Source organism: Megascapheus bottae, chromosome 20 (genome assembly GCF_031878675.1).
Source record: "Megascapheus bottae isolate mThoBot1 chromosome 20, mThoBot2.hap1, whole genome shotgun sequence".
NCBI classification, from domain to species: Eukaryota; Metazoa; Chordata; class Mammalia; order Rodentia; family Geomyidae; genus Megascapheus; species Megascapheus bottae.
In genome coordinates, this window is record NC_143528.1 from 21,560,896 (window position 1) to 21,581,717 (window position 20,822).

A 20,822-nucleotide genomic window follows, 5' to 3' on the forward strand; every position below is an offset into this window, starting at 1 on the left:
GCCATTGACCTGCGATAGGTTACTATCAATCTTAGGATGAGTTCTGACTTTCAGACAACATTTTCAATCGGAGGAGATACAGGTAGAACTTACCAACAGCTTCAGAGAGACCATAGACCTTCTGATTATATGCATCTGTTTTATCCCATATGAAAGTATAGGCCAGGTTTGGTGAAGCAGGAAACCACTTTTGGAAGAGTCTCCCAACAACAGCTACCATCAGATGCACCTTCATTAGGTTAAACGGGATAACAGACTGAGTCATGGTGATCTTGAGCACTGACTTATATCCTGCAGCTCTGGAACTCAGGTAGGAAAGCTTCAGATCCGTTCCCGGAATCGTGGTTTCTTCATGGAGGACCTGGATTTGGACAAAACAGAAGCTTCTACCTGTGTGCTTTCCGAAGAGAGTATTTTTAACTGAACCTAGCAGAGGACCTGAAGTAGGACACAAAGGAGTCACTATTCACAGATAACATGCTTGTGCCACTCTCTTCTTCAATAATTAAAAATAACTCTGCTGCCAGCCTTTTCCCTCCTCCTAAAAGGCTCTTGTCATTTATTCTGAGTTAATCACATCTCGGGTGCTCCTCTTCATGCAGAAGAGACGGTGACTGTACCATTAGGCTGACATGTACTGACTTGTTAGTTTGGTAGTCATAGGAGATTCTCACTAACCCATCTTTCACCCCAGCCACTCTGGAGATTAGATCTGACATGTATAAGATGGTTAGTTCAGAACAGAGTTGCAGCCTAGGTCAAAGATCTGGCCTACCTCGCCTGGCTCTTTTAGGAACTAAACCTATGTTATGGCCTCATCAGCCTCTGTAGAGATCACTGCCAGCAGAGCTAGGAATGACACCCCCAAAAGACCAGTGCATCTGGGTTAAATTGTGGCAGGTTCCATATATCCGTGCTAGAGGTGATGTTACAATAGCATGTTCTCCTACTGAATTATGAGTTACTAGTCGTTTTTTGTATCATCATAAATGCCTGAAAGCTGCATACAAATTTTCTCAGGGAGCCACTAATATGTAATTGAATGCACACAGAAGACAATCCTGACATGCCTTTGTATTTGAAACTGGATTGTAAAAAGTGATTAGTACCTGCTTAATGATTACTGCCTTTCTAAAACGTTACAAGTCATGACCTGCAGCTTGAGCATGAAGCCAGCAGTGTGACTTAGTTCAATGATTGCCAGGAAATTTATAGCAATCATATGTATATATACATATATATGTATGTATGTGTGTGTGTATAAAGATTGAGAAAAATGTGTTTTATGTGTTTTTCCCCTAAAGAGTTCAATTTTTTTCCCCTTCCCATGCTCCTATTCATTTGGAGAAGACTAACAATCCTTCCAAAGTTTAACCCATGTGTCCATATCCAAGAGCCAGTGCCTGGAGCCCATCACTAAGAATTCAATAGCATTCTTAAAGATTCCTGAAACCACCCCACCAAGATTCATTATGCAGATACGAAGGGTTTCCTTTCCAGATTGGGAAATCTTGGAACAGTGATTCAGGCTTCAGTACTGTTTCCCCTTCCTCCAGTATATGTAATTGCCATGTCCAAATTTGAATAACATTAGTAATATCCCCAATAAGGACACAGCTATCATTTAATTATAAACAATCACATGATTAGAAGTAACACAAATGAATGGAATAAATAGCAACTACTCTGTGCTGTAAAAGATATAATATTAAGAAAGCATTGCTATTGTAGATGCAACAGTTTATTACAATAGGAATTTTCCTTATCAAACATGATGACTAAATTCAGCCACAGAACTGTCTTAAGCAAAAATAGTTTATGAATGTGTAAAGAACCTTTTCAGAGCTACCATAGATCCAGGGAGACCACGAAATTTAGGACTCCTTTTATAAGACTACAATACAGGGTAATAAAGGTAAATGCAGAGAAATCTTTGAGATTTTAACTCTGTTAGGGTTAGTTTGAAAAACAGACTTCTGTGAGTCCTTGGTGGCCCAGCAAATTTGAGTGATTGAATACTAGAATGTATAATTTATTTTTCTGTTAATTTGTTTTCAAAAAATTTTTCCATAAACTTGATAGGCTTTTCATATGTAATGGAATCTTTCTTTAATATGTCTTCCCTTGGATCTAATAGGAGTTGCTTCTTTATTTCAACACATCATGTGATATTACTAATTTTAATAACTGATTATTGTCTCTGTCATCATTAACCTACTTCCTTGGAACAAATATGCATAATTTAGTTCATTAAAGCATCATTTCCTCTATGTAATTTAACCTTATCATGTTATATTACATTAGTTGGAAAAATATAGCCTGCCAAAATGAGAAAATAAGCCATTAGGAACTACTTTTGCCAGCTGCATCATCTGTGAGCCCCATTTTTGACCCATTAAACACTCAGACACCTCACCCTGCCATTCCACCTTTCCAACCTCTGTCTAATCTGGTTCTGAGTCTCAGTTTCTGCAATTGTTGTGATTCAGAGAAGCCCATTTCTCTGGCCTTGGGTCATCTTTGAAAATGCAGTTAACAATAGACTGCTCATTGATTTATTTTTCTTCTGTTAATTATGCATTTTGCCACTTGAGTTATCTTTAGAATGATGTCAAAAACAACCTCCTCATCATCAGTAACAACACAAAACACCAAAAACAAACCAAATAAACATAAAACCCTTCCTTAAACTAGAAACCATCATTGGCCTCTTGTTTCCATATACTTTGAGGAATTCAAGATCTCTTATGATGTGATTTCAGAACTGTTATCTTCTGTTTTACTTTTTATACTCTACATTCACTTCACTTTTTTTTTTAATCAGTCATGGGGCTTGATCCTGGGTCTGGGTGCTGTCCCTAAGCTCTTCAGTTCAAGCTCTTCAAGTTCTCTACCATGTGAGCTAAAGCTCCATGTCTGGCTTTTTGATGGTTAATTGAAAGTAAGAATCTCATGGATTTTCTTGTCTGGGCTGGCTTTGAAGCATGGATCCTTGGATCTTGGCCTCCTGATCGAGTAGCTAAGATTATAGCTGTGAGTCCACTGGCACTCAGTGTTTTATTATTTTTTAGTAAGTCTTAGCAGAAGTTGACATACACTTATTGTTCAGTGTATCTCTACTCTTATTACTTGGTAAGCTCACTGATAGCAGGTACTTTATCTGATTGGCTTACAGTTTGTAAGCCAATTTAACAATGCTTGATAGAAAACAAGTGTTCAGTCAATATTTGATGAGGAATATGACAAAGCTGCTATATGTGTATGTATTTAAAAGACAGCTTATTTTAGCTTAACTCTATGCATTAAATCCATTGTTACTGTTCTTCCTCTAAGATCTGAAAGTTCTTTGTAAACTTAAAGGAAGTAAAACAATACCAAGATATTTTAGTAGATGAAGTGAACAATAAAATGTGATTATTATTATTATTTTTCCTGTGGAGAACAGGGTTTACAAACTACAAATTACTGAAGCCTAGGACATCATATCATCTTTTGGTAATAAGATCTTGAGAAAATTAGTGAATATCTTATTTCTAAAAATCATCTTTTCCAAAACATTTTAAAATGTGACATATGTACACACACACACACACACACACACACATACACACCCCCCACACAACACATGCTACACAATTATTTAGTCTAGCATGGAAATGCTGTAATACTTCTAAACTTTTTCTTTGGCAACCACACAATTTGTAAGTTTTTTGAGTTGAAGTAGTATTGGCTGCACATCTCACCTGCGTTTCAGGAATGATGGGGCTGTCTTCAGGAGAAGATCTGAAGAAGGTAGATAAAGGTGATGACACAATGATAGGGCTGGGTCTCACAAACCCACTGAGATCACAGCTGGGAATGTCGTTCTCTTCTTTCTTCATGACTAGGGTGTCCATCACATAAAAGACATTCCAGGGAATCCACACAGTATGATACTGAGTGAGGAATGGTGATCGTTCGAAGACCAAAGTTAGAGAAGCACCACCATTGGCCACCAAATCAAACCTATGAAAAACAAAAGTGACTGTATTATCCCACACAATTGTCATCACTCACTTCCTTCAATTAGTATGCTTTCTAAAATATGGAGTTCTTGAACTTTTATATGAGATGTATATATATGTAGAGGAATAATAATACAGATGATAGGGAACAGCTATATGTATACTCTATTTGCCAATTTTAGTAACTTATTTTTTTTTAATCTACTTTGTATCTGCTCTTTGGAAATGTCGGAGTCAAACCTGTAGCTATTAGGAATATTACTGCAGCTTCTAAAACAAAGAACACTCTCTGAAAAAATCCACAACATGACATTCTGCTCTAGGAAATCAAATCAACTAATCGAGTGTGGTGAGAGCCAGGTCATTCCAGGTCACATGGCAAAATCCAGTCTCAAAGAAAAAAATCATCTTTCATTGATCTATTTATGTGTATATTTTTATTTATTGTAAAGGTGATGAACAGGAGGGTTACAGTTAAGTAAGGTAATGAATACATTTCTTTTTAAACACTGTTACCTTCTTTCCCATTTTTATCCCCTTACCACTCCTTACTCCTCTCCCTCCCCCACACAAGGTGTAAAGTTCATTTCCAACAGTGTCTAGTGAGTAAAAGAAATAATCTTTTAAAAGAAGTGCATGAATACATGGCTTAAAAAAAATCTGTCTCTGTACTGTCCAAGCAATTTGCAGTCCAAGCACTGTTGCTTTCTCATTAAAAAGGAAAATAAAATATGTTAGGTGATAGAAGAATGTCTAGTTTTTTTACTTAAAACCCTCGAAACCAAGATAGTGTGTTGGGTCTAACTTACATTCCATCCTGGCGGGTAATAGTATATCCATATTCTGGGTAATGGAAAAATGAGACATTGACTCCAATAAGTGGAGTTCCATCTGCAGTGAGTACTTGGCCTCTGATGACAGATGCAAGGCTGTGAAAAAAAAGTAGAAAAATTGGGTGAATATCTGTCTTCTCTGGCCTGCATTAACATGATTTATAGAAACTCAGCCTAAGGATAAGATCATATGCAATCAAGTGTTTTTCACAAAAAACAGACCTGAAATGCACCCAAGATAAAGTTCTTTTTAATCTGGTGTAATTTACATTCTCCAAATGCCTTGAATTTACCCTGGCTTTTAATTTGTTGTGATCTTTTTTGTGTGTGCTGTCAAGACCAATAGTTTAGAGATAAATATTGAAAAATGATAAGCACCATGCTTTCTTCATAAGTCATCTATAGGACTTCCATAAAGAAAAGTATACTTTCCAATTAATTCTGAAGCAATCTGTAAATCTGCAGGGACCAAGAAGTATAAGATTTAAGGGGGCAATAAGGAACATTTGTGGAACAACTTTTAATCAACTGCTGGGTCTAACTGCATTAATGCTGTGAAATTACTGCAGACCTAGGAATTCTAGTGTAAATCATCATCTTTGGCTCCATGAGACACAAGACACCTGCTTTCACTTACGGGTTTATTTTCAGGTCATTACTGTTCTGAAAAGCACCAAACAGCTTCTGCAATCTTACTGCTATGCCATTAGCTGTTCCATTACATTAATTCATAATTTATATTATTTAAGTGAGCTCAGCTGAAAAAAAAGGTGCACTTCTGTTTTGCCTTTTGGGGTCTTTTCATTGTTCTTTTTGAAATAGTTCCAACTGTGCTCACAAAATCAACTAGTTAAATGAGGATTTATTGCTCCTTAATGGAATGTCCTGTTATGTCTCAGGTAATGAAATTGACAAAGTAGGTGAACTGTGTCAAAAATGCTTGAAATGAGAACTTAGGTGAAGAATGTGCTGAAAGCAGAGGAACTGTCATTTTTTAAAAAAGAATACTTTCCTCAAATACACACTCATCATGATAAGACTCCTACACATCTATGTACGGAAATGATGCATTAACCTTTTATTGAAAGGGCTTTCTCCGGGTATCATATGGGTGCTATCAGGGCCAATCAGAAAACTGATTCGATCGTAGAAGGATTTGGCAGCTTGCTGAGATGGTGATTGTAAGCTTTGGCTAATAATGTCCTGAGGATCGGGCAATCCACGGCAGAAGGGCTGGTTTTGGCAGGAGCTCTGTAAACAGCAATCAGGATCCATACAGTCAATGAGTCCATCTGCAGAGAGAGAGAGAGAGAGAGAGAGAGAGAGAGAGAGAGAGAGAGAGAGAGAGAGAGAGAGAGAGAGAGGCAAACCAATAAGAGAATTCTTTCTTTTGTCTGCTGGTTTGGTTTGTTTGTTTCATATCAAGTGATTTCCATTTCTCTATTTGAAAGCAATTTCAATGAGGCGAACCCTTTGAAACTGGAAGAAATACAAACACAATACCATATCTGCTTTCATAGAGAGTAAATATTTGGATTGGAGATGGTGGAAAATAGTAATATAACACTTCTGAGAAAGAAATAAAAATTTCTACAACAACTTAGTACTATGAAGTTACATGTTTTATTTATAATGCCATTACTCAAAATAGTGCTATGAAATAATATGCAGTAGTTATAGTGTTATGATTCAAGCTTTCTATCTATTACAGAACATGCACTTGTACCTAATAATGTGAATGTTAGGATCTGGCATAGGATAAATGGAAAAAAGTTTGAAAAAGAACTAGAAAACGTAAGTTTGTGAAAAGAAGCAAGTATAAGTTAAAATACACTAGATAAGATTAGCCAACTACCTTTCAAGGAAACAGCTTACCTAAGGAAGGGTTAATTGAGTTCCAGAAGAAACTGAAGCATTTTTCAAATCTGAAAAAGTAACCTGAATGCCTAACATGCCCCTTCTAAAATATAGGAATTGAAACATGGGTTACACAGTTTCCCTCATTTGTAATAATTAGAATGTGTCTATAAATCTACAAGTAAACTCATTGAATAGTAAAAGACAAAAAATTATACTTGGGAATAATAAATTAAATAGGACTCTAAATATTCACACAGTGAGAACAAAGAAGAATATGTTTAGGAGAGGATCACAAAGGCTTAATAGCTATGTGCCTATGATCATATAAAATGATGCTATTGAGATGAACTCCAAGAAATGGAGACAAGTTTTTTTCATTGTATTTTTTGGTTCTTTTGTTGTTTTTTCTTTATTTCCTCTGGTTTATTCTTGTTTTCACTGTTGTTGATTTCTGCTCTCTTTGTCTTATACACAAATGTATCTGATTTGGGGATGGGGTGCAGGGAAACTGGGAGAGAATGAAGGAGAGGGTGACACTGTTCCGAAATAATTGTACTCATTTGAATTATGTAACTGTAACCCCTCTGTACAATAAAATTAATAAGACAATTAAAAAGGGGGGGGGGAAGAGGTAAATGTGAATTAGCCATTTTATTTTATTTTATTTATTTTTTAATGTTTCACTGGGAATTTCTCAGTTTCTTTTTTTTATTGTAATTAGTAAAAGGGTTACATGAATTAGCCATTTTAGAAGTTATAAATCAATCACAAAAACTTAACCTACAGAACTGATGGCCTAAACGCAGTAATGGATAAAATTAACTAGTGCCTTGTCCAAGACCATCAGAAGGCATCTCTAGTTGTCCAGTGTAAAATGACCTGCTGCATGGAAATTCGGTAGTCCCATATGATTACATTTCTGTTGTCTAGTGAGGAAGCCATCAGAATACTGTTCTTCAAGGTATCTACCATTCGAATGTTTGGGCACTAAACCTACTGCATAGCAAGTCACAGGAAAATAAAGTGCCTGGAATTGTGTGTAGAAGACTACCTGACAATAACAATGGGTTCTCCTACTGGTTTATATATTTTATTGTGTTTTTGTTTTAGAAGGTGTGCTTCTCCTTCAGGATGGAAACTGTACAACAGGGTGTGTTGTGCCAGGAACATGCTTCGTTTCTCTTGGTTACAGCAAGAAGCCATGTCTACCCAGAGGCTAATCACCACTCAGACATTCGCCTAGTGACAAAGTCATCTGGTGGTCAGTCAGATCCCCATCATCGAGTGATTCAGGATTGTAGTTGGTTTGCAACAATCACTAGCCCATGAGTGAGTAAGTATGTCAGGTTGACAGTGTGCTAACATCAGCCTTTAAGGCCAGTATTTACTGACTAGTTGAGTACATACAAAAAAGACTTTACTCATTTGGAGAATTGACAAGATAGTTTACAAATCATTGTATTTAAGCATGGTGTGGCTCAAGTACTTGAGCTTAGCATGCTCATGGCTCTGGGTTTGATACCCAGACCTACCAAAACCAAAGTAATCTCCCTATACAAAAAGTAAACAAAAGAAATCTTCATATTTAAGTATTAGATGTTAGTGTGATGATACTAATATTATAGCAAACTTGAAAATACTTAAATGACTTCTATACTTCAGTTACATAAGCATTTTTTCTAATAACACTCTTCTTTCATTTACTGGCCAATAGCTGTAAATTCATATTTCAGTCCATTTCTGCCCTCTTCAGCTCATGTTTGCCCCTTTCATGTTTGAGTTAGAAATGGATCTAATCAGAATTATTTTCAAGAACAAACTAAAAGATTTTTTTTTACCCTTACCCCCGCTGGCTTGAGCTGAATGGCTATGAGGATAGGATTGCTTCAGCCATATCGTTGCCATTGAAGAACCTACCTGGATCAACCCATACATTAAGAAAACAACACAACATCATGACATATTGTGGTTTTGTCATAAGCTGCACTTGACCTTGTGGATTTTTCTATTCTAGCAGCTAACATGTTCCTTTTTATTCCATAAGCCTGTTGGGGATGGATTTTCAGTCATTTTAAACTAAAGCAACTTAGATTATACACTAAATGTAAATTATATATCTAAACAGAAACAACAACAAAAAAGAACAACAACCCATAAAACTTCCTATTTCTTTATAATGAAGGAGAAAAGCTTAATAAATGGGTGCTTGAAGTAAATTTTTGATGTTAGACTCCTCTCACATTAATAGTTAATGTTTGGTTACCATAATTTTTATACATATGAAAATGTATGGTCAGAATTTCTGGTGATAGTATATATTTTAGCCTTATTATACTTTACATTTTCAGGCATATTCCTAGAATAATGGGTTGTTAATTACTGGAAGCTGCATTTTTGTTCCCTTGAAAAAAATATAAAGTAATATTAAAAAAATAAAATTAAACCAACCTTGAAATTTCATCCAACTACTTTCTTAGATAAAAGACTCAAAAATGAAAAATTGCTAAATATTTCTTGATATTTCTAGTGGAAGAAGATGAAACTATATTAGAGACTTATTTTTCAAGAGAATATATAATAATATAAAAGTTTTTTCTTCTGTCTTGAAATAGAAGCAGAGTTATGCACACTCAAAGACCTATTTCTATAATATCATTTCTGGCTTCAAAATAATAATTTAAGAAAAGTTTCCGAACCTTTCATCAGCAAGTTAATTATATGTGTAGATTTTATGAGTATTTTAATAGATTTTATGGTCTACTTTACTTAGAAATTCTTAATGGATTTAGAATAGGTGTACATATACTTGAGAGAGTGTTTTAACACAACACTGATATTCTTGTATGCTTTCTTCATATGCTCATTCTTTGACATGTTATGAATACTGCTCAGAAGTAAAAGTGCACTTGAACATTGTATTTTATCTGCACTGATCTGTTATATAAAGGGTTAAATACTCATCTTTCTCCCACCCTCCCCTCACAACTTTTCCACACTGTCTTCTCTTAGGCAATATATGGTACAATTGCCAAAGAGGAATGCTCAAATTTCAGCATTCATCTTTGTTAGTTTATAAAAAGCAAATGTACATTTGGCATGCAGTGTTCTGGTCATAAAACTGCAAGAGATTGACACCTTCTGAACTAATCAGTTGGAAATGTGTTTTTACTAGTCTCTCTGCTAGCATCCATCAGACGAAACAATCTCATTTCCAACAGCCAAGATGCAGGGCCACACTTTTTTTTTTAATTTTTTCTGTAGAGTCTATCAGTAACTTGCCTGAGCAAGTGACGGATGGTTATGAATCTGGCTTTTTATAACTTGAGAAAACATTTTTCATTCTTTGTCTGAAGTCATGTAGTTATCTAATACAACTAAGCTGATTACCTATTTGACCAAATGCATACTGTAGCAAAATTGTCTTGGTGGAATAGCTTTTCAAAATCATTGAAATTCTATTTAGTTTCAGCTATATTACATTAGCTTACATTTATATTGGCATAGAAGCCATATCTAATAGCATTAATCATAAAAAATCTAAAGAAAATCAGAAACACTCAAAACTCACTGAATAACAACTTCAATTATTAGTTAAGAGCTCTTCTTCACTTTAGGCTTTGCAATGTAAGTGGTACTTCAATGTAAAGTAGGTAATATAGTTTATGCTTCTTTCTCTTCAATGCTTTCCCCCCCTCAGTTCTTAATATTATAGTTCTAGTTATTTCTTTCATATTTTGGAATATTCACTTGACTTTCTTTAGGAATTTTCATTGGTCTTTAAGAGAGGCTGGATGGCCACATAATCAATAGACTTTGTGAGTTGTACAGTCTCTGTTGGTGACCATTCAACTCTGCCTAAGGAAAGCAGGCTTTGTTCTGTGGGTCAGTCCCTGGTCTTGCTTCAAGTTTTCTACCTTGTCTTATTTCTATTATTCTTTATATATTCTTGATATCTCTTTCTGGCAAATTAAAACACACGGTTGGTTTAATTACTCAAACTTAGATTCCAAGTCTTTTTCTTAAAAATTACATTCCATGTCGGTTTTCCTCTGTTTTTTCAAGCCTCTTACTTTCTTTTCATGTATACATACCTTATTTTCAAAATCTTTTTTTACTGACTAGATAAAAGTCATGATTTCTCATTTTAGCTCAAAAGACAATGAATGACTACGAGTCCTTGCATACCATATTTGGAAGCTCCAAATTCCAAATTCCAAATTATACTCGGAGGCACTATTTTATTTGTGGACTTTAGAATTTTAACAGTGTAGAGACCTCCTTCCGTAATGTCCATGGACCTTTTGTCAATCGAGAACATGTATGGATTTTGTACAGTCTTGATTTGTCTGCAATCAGCACTCTCTTGGTGACTTTAGTCCCCAACCTCACATCTATAAGCTCATCATCCGCCTGAAGTAGAAACCCACAACTGCCTTCTAGATACTCCCACTTAGATATTGCATAAGCATACAAACTTAATATGTCTAGAAGACACCGATGACGCCCCCCTCCCCCGCTCCCGCAAACTTCTGCTGTATTTCTGTGTCAGTCAGTGGTTCCGCTGTTCTCTCATCCTGTTTCTACATTCAAAATAGAAGGCTGAAGGCCATCCTTTCTCTTCTTTACCTCAAAGACTACTTGAATCAGTTCTTTTCATTTTTGGAAAATTACCCTTGCTCATTTCTTTTTGGACAAGATCTCAACAAATAGCTTGACTCCCCAGGTTCCATTCTTTTTCCTTTTTCTTTTTCTTTTGTCAGTCATGGAGCTTGGACTCTGCCCGGGCACTGTCCTTGAGCTCTTCAGCTCAAGGCTACTGCCCTACTCATTGAGCCACAGTGCCACTTTCAATTTTCTAGCAGTTAATTGGAGATAAGAGTCTCACGGTCTTTAGTAACAGTCTGGCTTTGAACAGTGATTCTCAGATCTCAGCTTTCTGAGTATCTAGGATGATAGGTATGAACTACTGCCCCCAGCCCATTCTTTAAATTTTTTTAATTTAAATTTTATTATCAAGGTGATAGCTAGAGGGGTTACAGTTACATTTATAAAGTAGTGAATACATTACTTCTTGAACATTGTTACCCCTTCCCATCTTTTTCTGGGTTCAATTATTATCCCAAATTTCCAGTCCTTATACATTAGCCATAGTAATCAAGTTTGTTCACTTTTCTAGCTATGAGGTTTCCAGGAGCCATGGCATTTTGGCTGGTAAGACCTTTCCTGATGAAGATTTCTCTGTCTGGAGATCTCTAACCTTCTTTTTTCCTCTCTACCATTCTAACTCAACTCCCTCAGCAATCAACTCAAGACAATTTTCTCAATAAGCTTCTTGAAGCTAATTTAGTTCTCTTCTGTCTCCCCAGAATCTAGTAGACTTCTTGATTCCCAGTAAGCATTTCACACATTTGTTGAACAAAGAAAAGAATGAGTAAGTTCCTAGAAATCATAAATACATTCTTGTGAAGGGTACAAAGCATAATAGAAATAGCCCGTGATTTTCTTTTGTTGTCCTTTCTCTACCTGGAGACATCATGTATTCCATGAATTCCTCTTACTTTTTTACTCCAATATATACTTAAATTTTTCTTCATTAGTTGGACACTACATAATTCACAGAATTAGAGAAAAATTAGAAGAAACTTTGTAAAATGCTACGTATTTAATGCTATACCTCCACTAAGAAAACACTAACCTCAAATTTATGGAAAAAGAAGCTTTACAACAATTTACCTCAAATCATTTGAAACAATATTTTTCATGGCAAAAAATACCACAGAGTAAATAAAAATAAATAAAAATCTGTCCTGAAAAATTAAAAAGGAAATTTGAAGTAACCCAATAGGAAAAAAGAATGAGAGCAATAGCTGGGCACTGGTGGGTCATACCTGTAACCCTAGCTATTGATAAGGTTGAGGTCTGAGGATTGAGGTTCAAAATCAGTCTGAGAAGGAAAGTCTGTGAGACTATTATCTACAATGAATCTCCCAAAAGCTAGAAGTAGAGCTATGGCTCAAATGGTAGAGAAGTAGTCTTGAGCAACAAATTCAGGGACAGTATGTAGGACTTGAGTTCAAACCCCAAGAGTGGTGTGCATGAGAAATAGATAAGCAATTAGCAATGCATACACAAATACAATGAAGAGCAAATATAAAGATCATCAATTGAGAAGTGGGGATGTAGCTAACAGAGTGTTTGCCTAGCATGCACAAGCCCTCGGGTTTTACTAAGCACAGCAGGAAATAAAAATGGTTATCAACCTACTAGCAATTAGGGAGGTACAAATTAAAACAATAAAAATGAGGTCATATCACTTATCAGGAAAATTCCTATTTTTCATTTTGTTGAGCAATTTTATAAGCACAGTGTTTGTGTACAGAATAATGTGCAGATAATGAACATGGGGAAATAATTTCATATCAATAAAATGTATTATGGTCGAAACTCACTTGCAAGGAGCATCAAAATTAAAATTGGACCCAACCATTTCATTTCTAAAATGTTGTCCTAAAGAGTTTTTGTTTATTTACACAATTGTACATGGGTATGTGTATGTACATATGAACACACAGACCCAGTAAAAAAAGAAACAACTAAGTTATCAACATAGTGAAATTAACTAATAACTTTACATTTTTATTATGAAGAAAGAGCTGGGCCATATGTAGTGATGGAAGATGCACTCACTGGAAGAATTAAGTTTAGAATAGCACTTACCTATTTATGTCTAAAAACAGGTGTGTGAGTGTATAAATTCACTAAAGATAGAGAAGATGCTCATTAACTTGCTGACATGTGTTAGGTCTTTGAACAATAAGAATGTAATATTTATGTACCACAGCTATGAATAATATGCTTATGTTTAATTGAGAGGTCTTCCTCTTGAGACATGCCACAGCGGCTTGTATCTACAGAGGCCCTGTGAAATACACATTTCTACATTCTGAAGTTAAAAGTGACAGCCAATGCGTGTAAAATATCAGGAGACTTTTATTTCAAATCTACGTGGACTTTGAGTTTTTTCCTTGTAATCTCATTAAAATATACTGGTAAAATTTGATATTCTTTGGGCTGTACCAGGAAGCTACAGAAGTCTTTTGTTTCTGAGTATACAAGCTGAATTTTTTCTCAGAATATGATTTACTATGCTCTAAAAATTCTGTAAATGTGGTTCAGAGCAACTTGAATCTCTCCTCTAAAGTAAGATCCAGTAATCTTGTAAACTAAATGCATTTTCCCCCAAATCATCATCTACTGGGATATACATTTTAATGCTCTAACACTGTTAAGTTTCACTGCTGTTCCAATAAAGGTGGGGTTCTTTTGGAGAAATATTGATACTCTCTTGTAATTTTTTTTCTTTTTTTAAAACACTTCACTGTATCTTCTCAGTGTATTTATCTATAAACTATCTGTCTTATTTTTATTTTAAAATTAGTTCAGACAACATAGTAATATTATTCTCTTAAAATATTTTTTCATTTATCTCCAAACTTATATCACTTTCATTCATTTTTTTTCCATGTTGACGATTGTATACAAATTTTGTCTTTTTTTCTTTTTGTGAAGTTAATTGGGTTGAATTCAGGGTCTTGAGTTCTTATAGGGCCTTTTCTTTCACTCAAGGTTGATGGTCTACCACTTGAGCCATGCCTACACTCTAGTGGGGTTTTTTTGCTAGTTAATTAGAGAGAGTTGTGGAGTTTACTGTCTAGGCTGGCTTTGAACCAGTGTCTTCAGTAGCTAGGATTCCATATGAGTATAAAACTTAAAATTTTATCCTTTTATTTCAAAGGGGCAGGGTGTTTCTTTTTTGGCAGGTTTTACTCTATCATATTCCTATTTTTTCTTATGCTCTATTTCATATATATTTTTACTCGTGCTTATTTAATTTTTATTTGTCATTCATATCCTTCTAAATTCAGAATAACTTCAGTTGGATTGTAATCTTTTCTCTATTGTAATCAACCCTGTAAGATTTTTCAATTGACTATTTTAGATACAGCTTCCTGATATATCATCCCAAAGTAATAATTCTAGAGAAGCAACAACTTCAATTACAAGTAAGACATACTAATCATTGCAAAAGTTTTGTTTTAAACATGAAAAGGGGTATCAATGTTTGAGAAGAAAGAAAGATAACACACTTCCTGATGAATGTAACTGTAACTCCTCTATATATTACCCCAACAATAAAATACAACTAAAAAAAGTTTTGTTTTAACATTTTAGTATTCTTGAGAAAGTCTTAAGTCTAGAGTGAGTCTTTCATAGACATTCTTCTCTCAGCGATCTAATCTCCAGGATAGGGCTTGAAGCTCACACCTCAGATCATCCAAGGAAATCTACCCACTGGAGGATCAGAGAGTAAAGTAAGTTTTCAGGCAAACTTTGAGTCAATCTCCCACTAGAAAAGATCTCTATTACAAGAAAGGAACTGAATTTGGGAGAAATCATCTTGTTGATAAATATCTCAATGTACAGATGTGGTTATCTTTAACAAGTTGGTGTTTCTCAATGCTTCCATAGTGGGTCCAATTGCTACTTAAAAATCAAGATCTTTCCCTCCAGTTAAATAAGATTCTGGTGTGCAGGCAGAATACAATGATGCTTATAAAAACATCTGGGGAGAACCAGAGAGCTATCTTGTTAACCTGGGCAAGGAAAGGATCACCAAGCTGTTCTTGTTGCTATCACGTGAACAGGCAGCAATCTAGGGAAGGCAGGAAAGAGTATAGGACTCCTTCTTCAGGAAAAGTATAGGAGCTACATGGACCAATTATTATAATACATGTATATATGGATCATTTTGTATATGTCTATATGAATATACCATGTATTTGATTAAAGTGGAATTAAATGCTATGAAAAGCTAAGGCTATTCTTAGAAGAGAATCTGTTTTTCTGTCTGTTCGGCATCTATACCTCTTTCTCTTGGTGACTGCACTTTAATTATTCTTTGGGCAGATGACTCTAATTGGGGGAAAGAAAGCATAGTTTGGAATAGAAGGAAAAGGTCTGGCCTAAGAACACATCTAAGTATTTTCCTATATGAAACTATCTTTTCTTTAAAAAAATCACAAAAAATAACTACTGTACCTTTGTTACTTCTGGGAAGAGCAGGCTACTTTTCCTCTTTCAAAAATTGTGTTCTCTGAAGTTGCTCTAACTAGATGGTAGTAGTTATTGATAAAGAGTATTGGATTTGTGACTAGGGTCAAATCAACCTGTTCTCCTCCTCCTTAGTTACCTAATATACTGAATCAAAATGCTTGGCTAATCAAAATGCTTCACCATTCTGAGCTCAAAGTTTAGAAAATGGTTCTACATCACTACATCACTAGACATCTTACAATTCTGGATACAATCCTAATTTTAAAATTTCTGTTCTATTGTTCTTATATTATACTACTCTTCATTGCCTGTCATGTGTCTTAACTTGGAGTTTTGTGTGTCACATATCATCTCTATGCACATAGCCCATGCCTAAGTTCAAAGAACTTTCTGGCAGGGCCTTTCAGGACACTGAGGTTACAATCTCAAGACATAATGAAGTTGGCACCGAGATTCCTTCTTAGAAGAGCCACAAAATTAGGTTAGGGACAGGCATGCAAATTATGGGAGATAAGTAGGGAATCCACAGGAGGTCTTCTATCTGCTCAGATTTCCCCTCAGAGAGGGAAGCCTGCAGATTGTATAGCTTCACACTAATAAGAATAAACAAAGGGGAATGAGGCCAATTCACAGCTGATAAATTTTGAGGAAAAGGGAAAAAAAAGCCCTTTGCTGATAACAACACTAAAGAGTTGATTAGCCCCTAAATTACTCAGCATTGTCTCTGTAGACTTGGCCTTGAAGTTTGCTTCCCTCTGAGAGCATGCAGAATCTCAGTGTAATCTCCTTTTAGAAGACAAAATCTGAAATACAGGAGCAGGGAGAAAGAGTCTCTCTCTTCCTCCCCAGGCAACAGAAACAATGAGAGGAGGGACTCTTTTGGGGACAGTAAGGAGTTAGGTTGCCATCTGGGCTGTGGTTCAGAGAGGATAAATGCTGCCATTTCTGTAAGCACGTGGTTAAAAGGAGTCGGGCAACAGAGGAAAGCTGTGGGGGCTGGAGACGGTCTAAATCTATCAGGGGAAGAAAGGAAAGGAGGCCACCGGGTAGAATTAGTGGCTCACGTTTGTTGATGGTCCAAGTCAAAGAAAATAGCAAAGACTGCTAGAAAGTGAAGAGAACTTCGGCAACTTGTCACCCAGCATTTGGTTGGTGTGTCTGAGGCCCACCCAGTGTGTGGAGGACTTTGTAAATTGGGGTGGAGGAGATGAAGGGTTAGAACTGGCCAGCCTGTTTCCTCTAGACTTCAATCTTCTGACAAGTGACTAGAGATTGCAACTAGTCAAGAGGAATATTATGACAGCAAAAGAAGGGAAATTGAGTCACCAAGAGGCAGCTTACACTGCATGCCCATATTGCCCACTTAGTGCTTTCAAAAACATTGATTTTGCTTTTAGACATGAACCAATTGAAGTTTATAGAGGTTGTGCATGTGTGTGTGGCAGTTAGATAGAAAAATATAGACACACACAGAAGCAAACAAGAAAAATCAGAGGTGACAGATCCCATCCAAGGCCATGCAATTGCTACAGGGAAAAATGGAAGATCAGTCTGCACCCCAAATCTGTATCAGTCCTGTCAGTATACCTGTGGGGCGGAGTCTGTAAGAAGAGCACGTAGAATGGTGGAAATGGTGGGAGAATCCTACCCCACCCATTCAGAAGGGGGAAAGATCCAGAGAGCAACTAAATCCTTAAAAAAATGCACTTTAAGTGTTTGTCAAAATTAAACAGCTGTCAGGGGCAAGTGTTCAGTCACCAACTCCCACTCTCTATTCTCGGAAATTAAAATACAATAGCGCAGGGATGAGCTCAAACAGGAGAATAATTATTCCTTGCCCAGGGCTTAAATTAGGTGGAATATCAAAATCTTTTAAACCTAAGGTAAAGTTAAGGCTAGCAAGACATGAAAGTACAACTTTGAGGGGACTGTTCTCGGTGACAATTCTATTCATTCCTCCCCCCTTCAATGACTTTCAACAGAAGAGACTGAAAAAATGCCTCCTATCTTCTGGAATGCTTAGTTATTAAAATCATGTTGTAGAGCCCCTAACTGACAAATCCCCATATACCAAAGCTGAGGAAGAAAAGTCATCTGGGGATTAGAAAGAAAAAAAAAAAGGAGCAGAGAACAATGGACATTATACATAGAGTAGTGTGGCTACCTTGCCTTTTCCCTGAACGATAATCATCCTGCATTTGTTTCAGGAAAAATAAGGAACAAAATCATCCTGTCAGCACTCATACATTTTTCAATCAATCTAATCTGTGGGGATCAGGTTTCTTTTGGCAATAACTATGTACTCACTGTAACTTATGGACCTGTGCTCTGGCACATACCGGTTTCCATGCTCAGCATTTCTTACCTCCTTCATTGTCCTTGCTATCCGTGCAGAGAGTCTCCATGGCTACATCACAGCCTGCTCCTCTCCATCCTGGCTGGCAAACACAATGCCAACCATTTTGGTCCAGTGTACATCTTCCATTGCTGTTACACAGACCAGGACAACCCTCTGTCAAGACAAAGAAGGAAAACAACAGCCATTTGAGTACGGAAAGATTTCTCACTGGAAGTAAACAAATACAGGACACTTAGTGGGAACAGGCCTTTAGAAACAGCACAAATACTGTAATTGCACATGGGTGGAAACAGCAACAATATCTAAGGATTCTAATTCTTATCCAAGTGGCATCTTTGATTGGCCTGACCCTTGAGACACCACTTACCTGTGCAGGACAGAAATATATTCAACAATCCACTAAATAGCTGCAGGCCAGACAAAATTAACTTAATTTCTTTTTCTTTTTTTCTTTCACAAAGCAACAAGGTATATGTATGACATGAAAAAAAAGCATCTCAAGGAAATAATTTCTGAATCCTTCATCTTGATTTTTAAAAAGTCTGTGATTAACATGACTGGTTACATGTTAGGGCATTCTCTTTAAAGCACCTTGTTGCTTTTAAAACAATTCCCTCTAAATTCAAAAGCATGAGAGTAGGCATGATTTTATGAATGAGGTTAAAAAGAGAGTGTTAATTTTATCTGGCCTCAGAGTTGCCGAATAGTCATGTGAAATTACAGTCATTAAATAATTGCACAAAGTATAGGCCAGGATTAATTGACTATACTTTATGCCAAGAATACATTCCTTTTTCACAGAATAAGCAAAGCCCAGGAAATAGTGAAGCAGCTTAGCATCTATTCTAACAAACATTAGGATTCAGGCTGCATACGGATGGGACAGGACCGACAGGGTTTCCAACTAAATGTAATAGCTGTGCATATTTGATTACTTAGGACGGACAAAATGAAATACCATAGAACCACAGTAAAACATCGATAGAACAAAAACACGGTAGTGACGTGCTTCAAGACAGATAGCGAAGAGTGATATTTTGTGACAATCTCCCTAAGGCTTTTATGCTGTTACCTTTATATCCTATCTTGTCTGCTTTTATGGGCAAGGAGGGAAAATTTGGGAAACAATTAAAATAATTTAATATATCCAAAACCTATAATTGTTTCAGTTTAACATGACATTTTAAAAAGTTACATTTTTTTGCCACTTCTAACTGATGATATCTGGCATGCAGCCACCATGAGCTATTTATGAAAGATGACACTCAGTCTGGAGTTCTTTATGAATGTGACATGGGCTGACAGAAGCAAGGCTATAGATGCTGTAAAGTCCTAAGAAGAGCTGGGCACTAATCTGATGTCTTTGGATAGTTACTCATCATTTGGTAGAAAACAAATATTAAACAAATATTAGCTGCAGCAACTGGGGTTTGTCGGAGACCTTCTTATTGCTAGAAAGCTCCTCTGATTTGGGTGACCGAATTTAAGGGAACAATCTGTTTAAAAACATTTAAAGTCTGTACTGACAGGATGAATCATGCATTTGGGGGGTCCCCTCCTCTACTGTGGAACTTGAGAAATATCTCAAAGAGATACTTCAGATCAGAGATATGGGGAAGGAGAACATTTTGAGTCTCTGTGGCAAAGCCTCACAAAATTCTATTATGGAAGCTGTAAGTTAGGATAAGCTTGATTTTCCTGTTGGTTTTCTTTCAGTCAGTTACCATGACTATCTTTGGGCTATTCAATATCCAATAGGTGAATTTTTATAACAGGGTTTTTTTTTAAATCAAAAGAATTATTCAATTGCCCCACTGACAAAAATGTCAAAGGACTCATGGTATGAAAGCCTGGATATTGCCATGAATATTTTCATATTCTAATGAAAAGCACAAACAAGGAATAGAAAATAGGTAATCTGAGCAGAAAGGGAAAGGGGATTTTTTTTTCTCTTTGGAAAAATAATTTCCACCTATTTCTACAAGAACTGAAGATACAGGAATCTGCTGTTTTCTGCAGAGCAGTTTTACCAGTTCTAAGTAGCAGCGTGCACTGGATATATATTTGGAAGTTTTTTTTTTAAATACTATAAGTTATGAGATCACATATATTCTAAACACTTGGAAGTTTCCATAAGAGGAGAAATGAGATTTCTTTCAATATCTTATGTTATTTAGGATCTTCTCCAGGTTGACAATGTTGTATTCTTTGACAAGTGTCTTTATGATTTTTTAATTTCAAATTTAAAGCTTGTTAGCTGAATTGCCAACATTGAAGATCTGAAAGCAACAATAAAGCAAAATAAATTAAAATAAAACAGCAAATGTATTGTCATCTTCAGTTTTTGGTTCCAGTGAAAACTAATGCTGTTACATAGGAATGAAATCTGTGATAACCCAAATTATAAAAAATGAGACACAGACATTTAAGTCTCAATACTTTAAAATCTGAGGCGCTTCACAGAATGTAAGCTTGATTTATACTTTACAAAAATATGCATGAAAAACACTCTACTGTCATACCTAGTACAATCTGATACACAGTTATATAGGAAGATTATATATATATGTATATGAAGATATGTCAACAAAGAGCAGGTATACAGTACCTTTAACTATCTTATCCAAATAGTGAGCTTGGGAAATTAAAAAG

The 20,822-nt window shown here is 35.9% G+C and overlaps 1 protein-coding gene across 8 annotated transcripts in view; it reads right to left on the reverse strand.

The window, feature by feature from the left end:
- Positions 1–20,822, reverse strand: part of Tenm3 (teneurin transmembrane protein 3) — a 435,030-nt gene that overhangs the window by 56,575 nt on the left and 357,633 nt on the right. For 4 of the 8 annotated variants that reach the window (XM_090354158.1, XM_090354157.1, XM_090354161.1 and 1 more), the window contains 7 exons: positions 20,779–20,805; positions 19,243–19,260; positions 18,177–18,323; positions 5,913–6,129; positions 4,814–4,933; positions 3,744–4,005; positions 94–361 (listed from right to left, as the gene is read on the reverse strand). In XM_090354158.1, coding sequence (XP_090210284.1) covers positions 94–361; positions 3,744–4,005; positions 4,814–4,933; positions 5,913–6,129; positions 18,177–18,323; positions 19,243–19,260; positions 20,779–20,805 — 1,059 coding nt within the window. The remainder of the gene's footprint in view (positions 1–93; positions 362–3,743; positions 4,006–4,813; positions 4,934–5,912; positions 6,130–18,176; positions 18,324–19,242; positions 19,261–20,778; positions 20,806–20,822) is intronic. The other 4 variants (XM_090354160.1, XM_090354159.1, XM_090354163.1 and 1 more) reach the window with 1 other exon arrangement.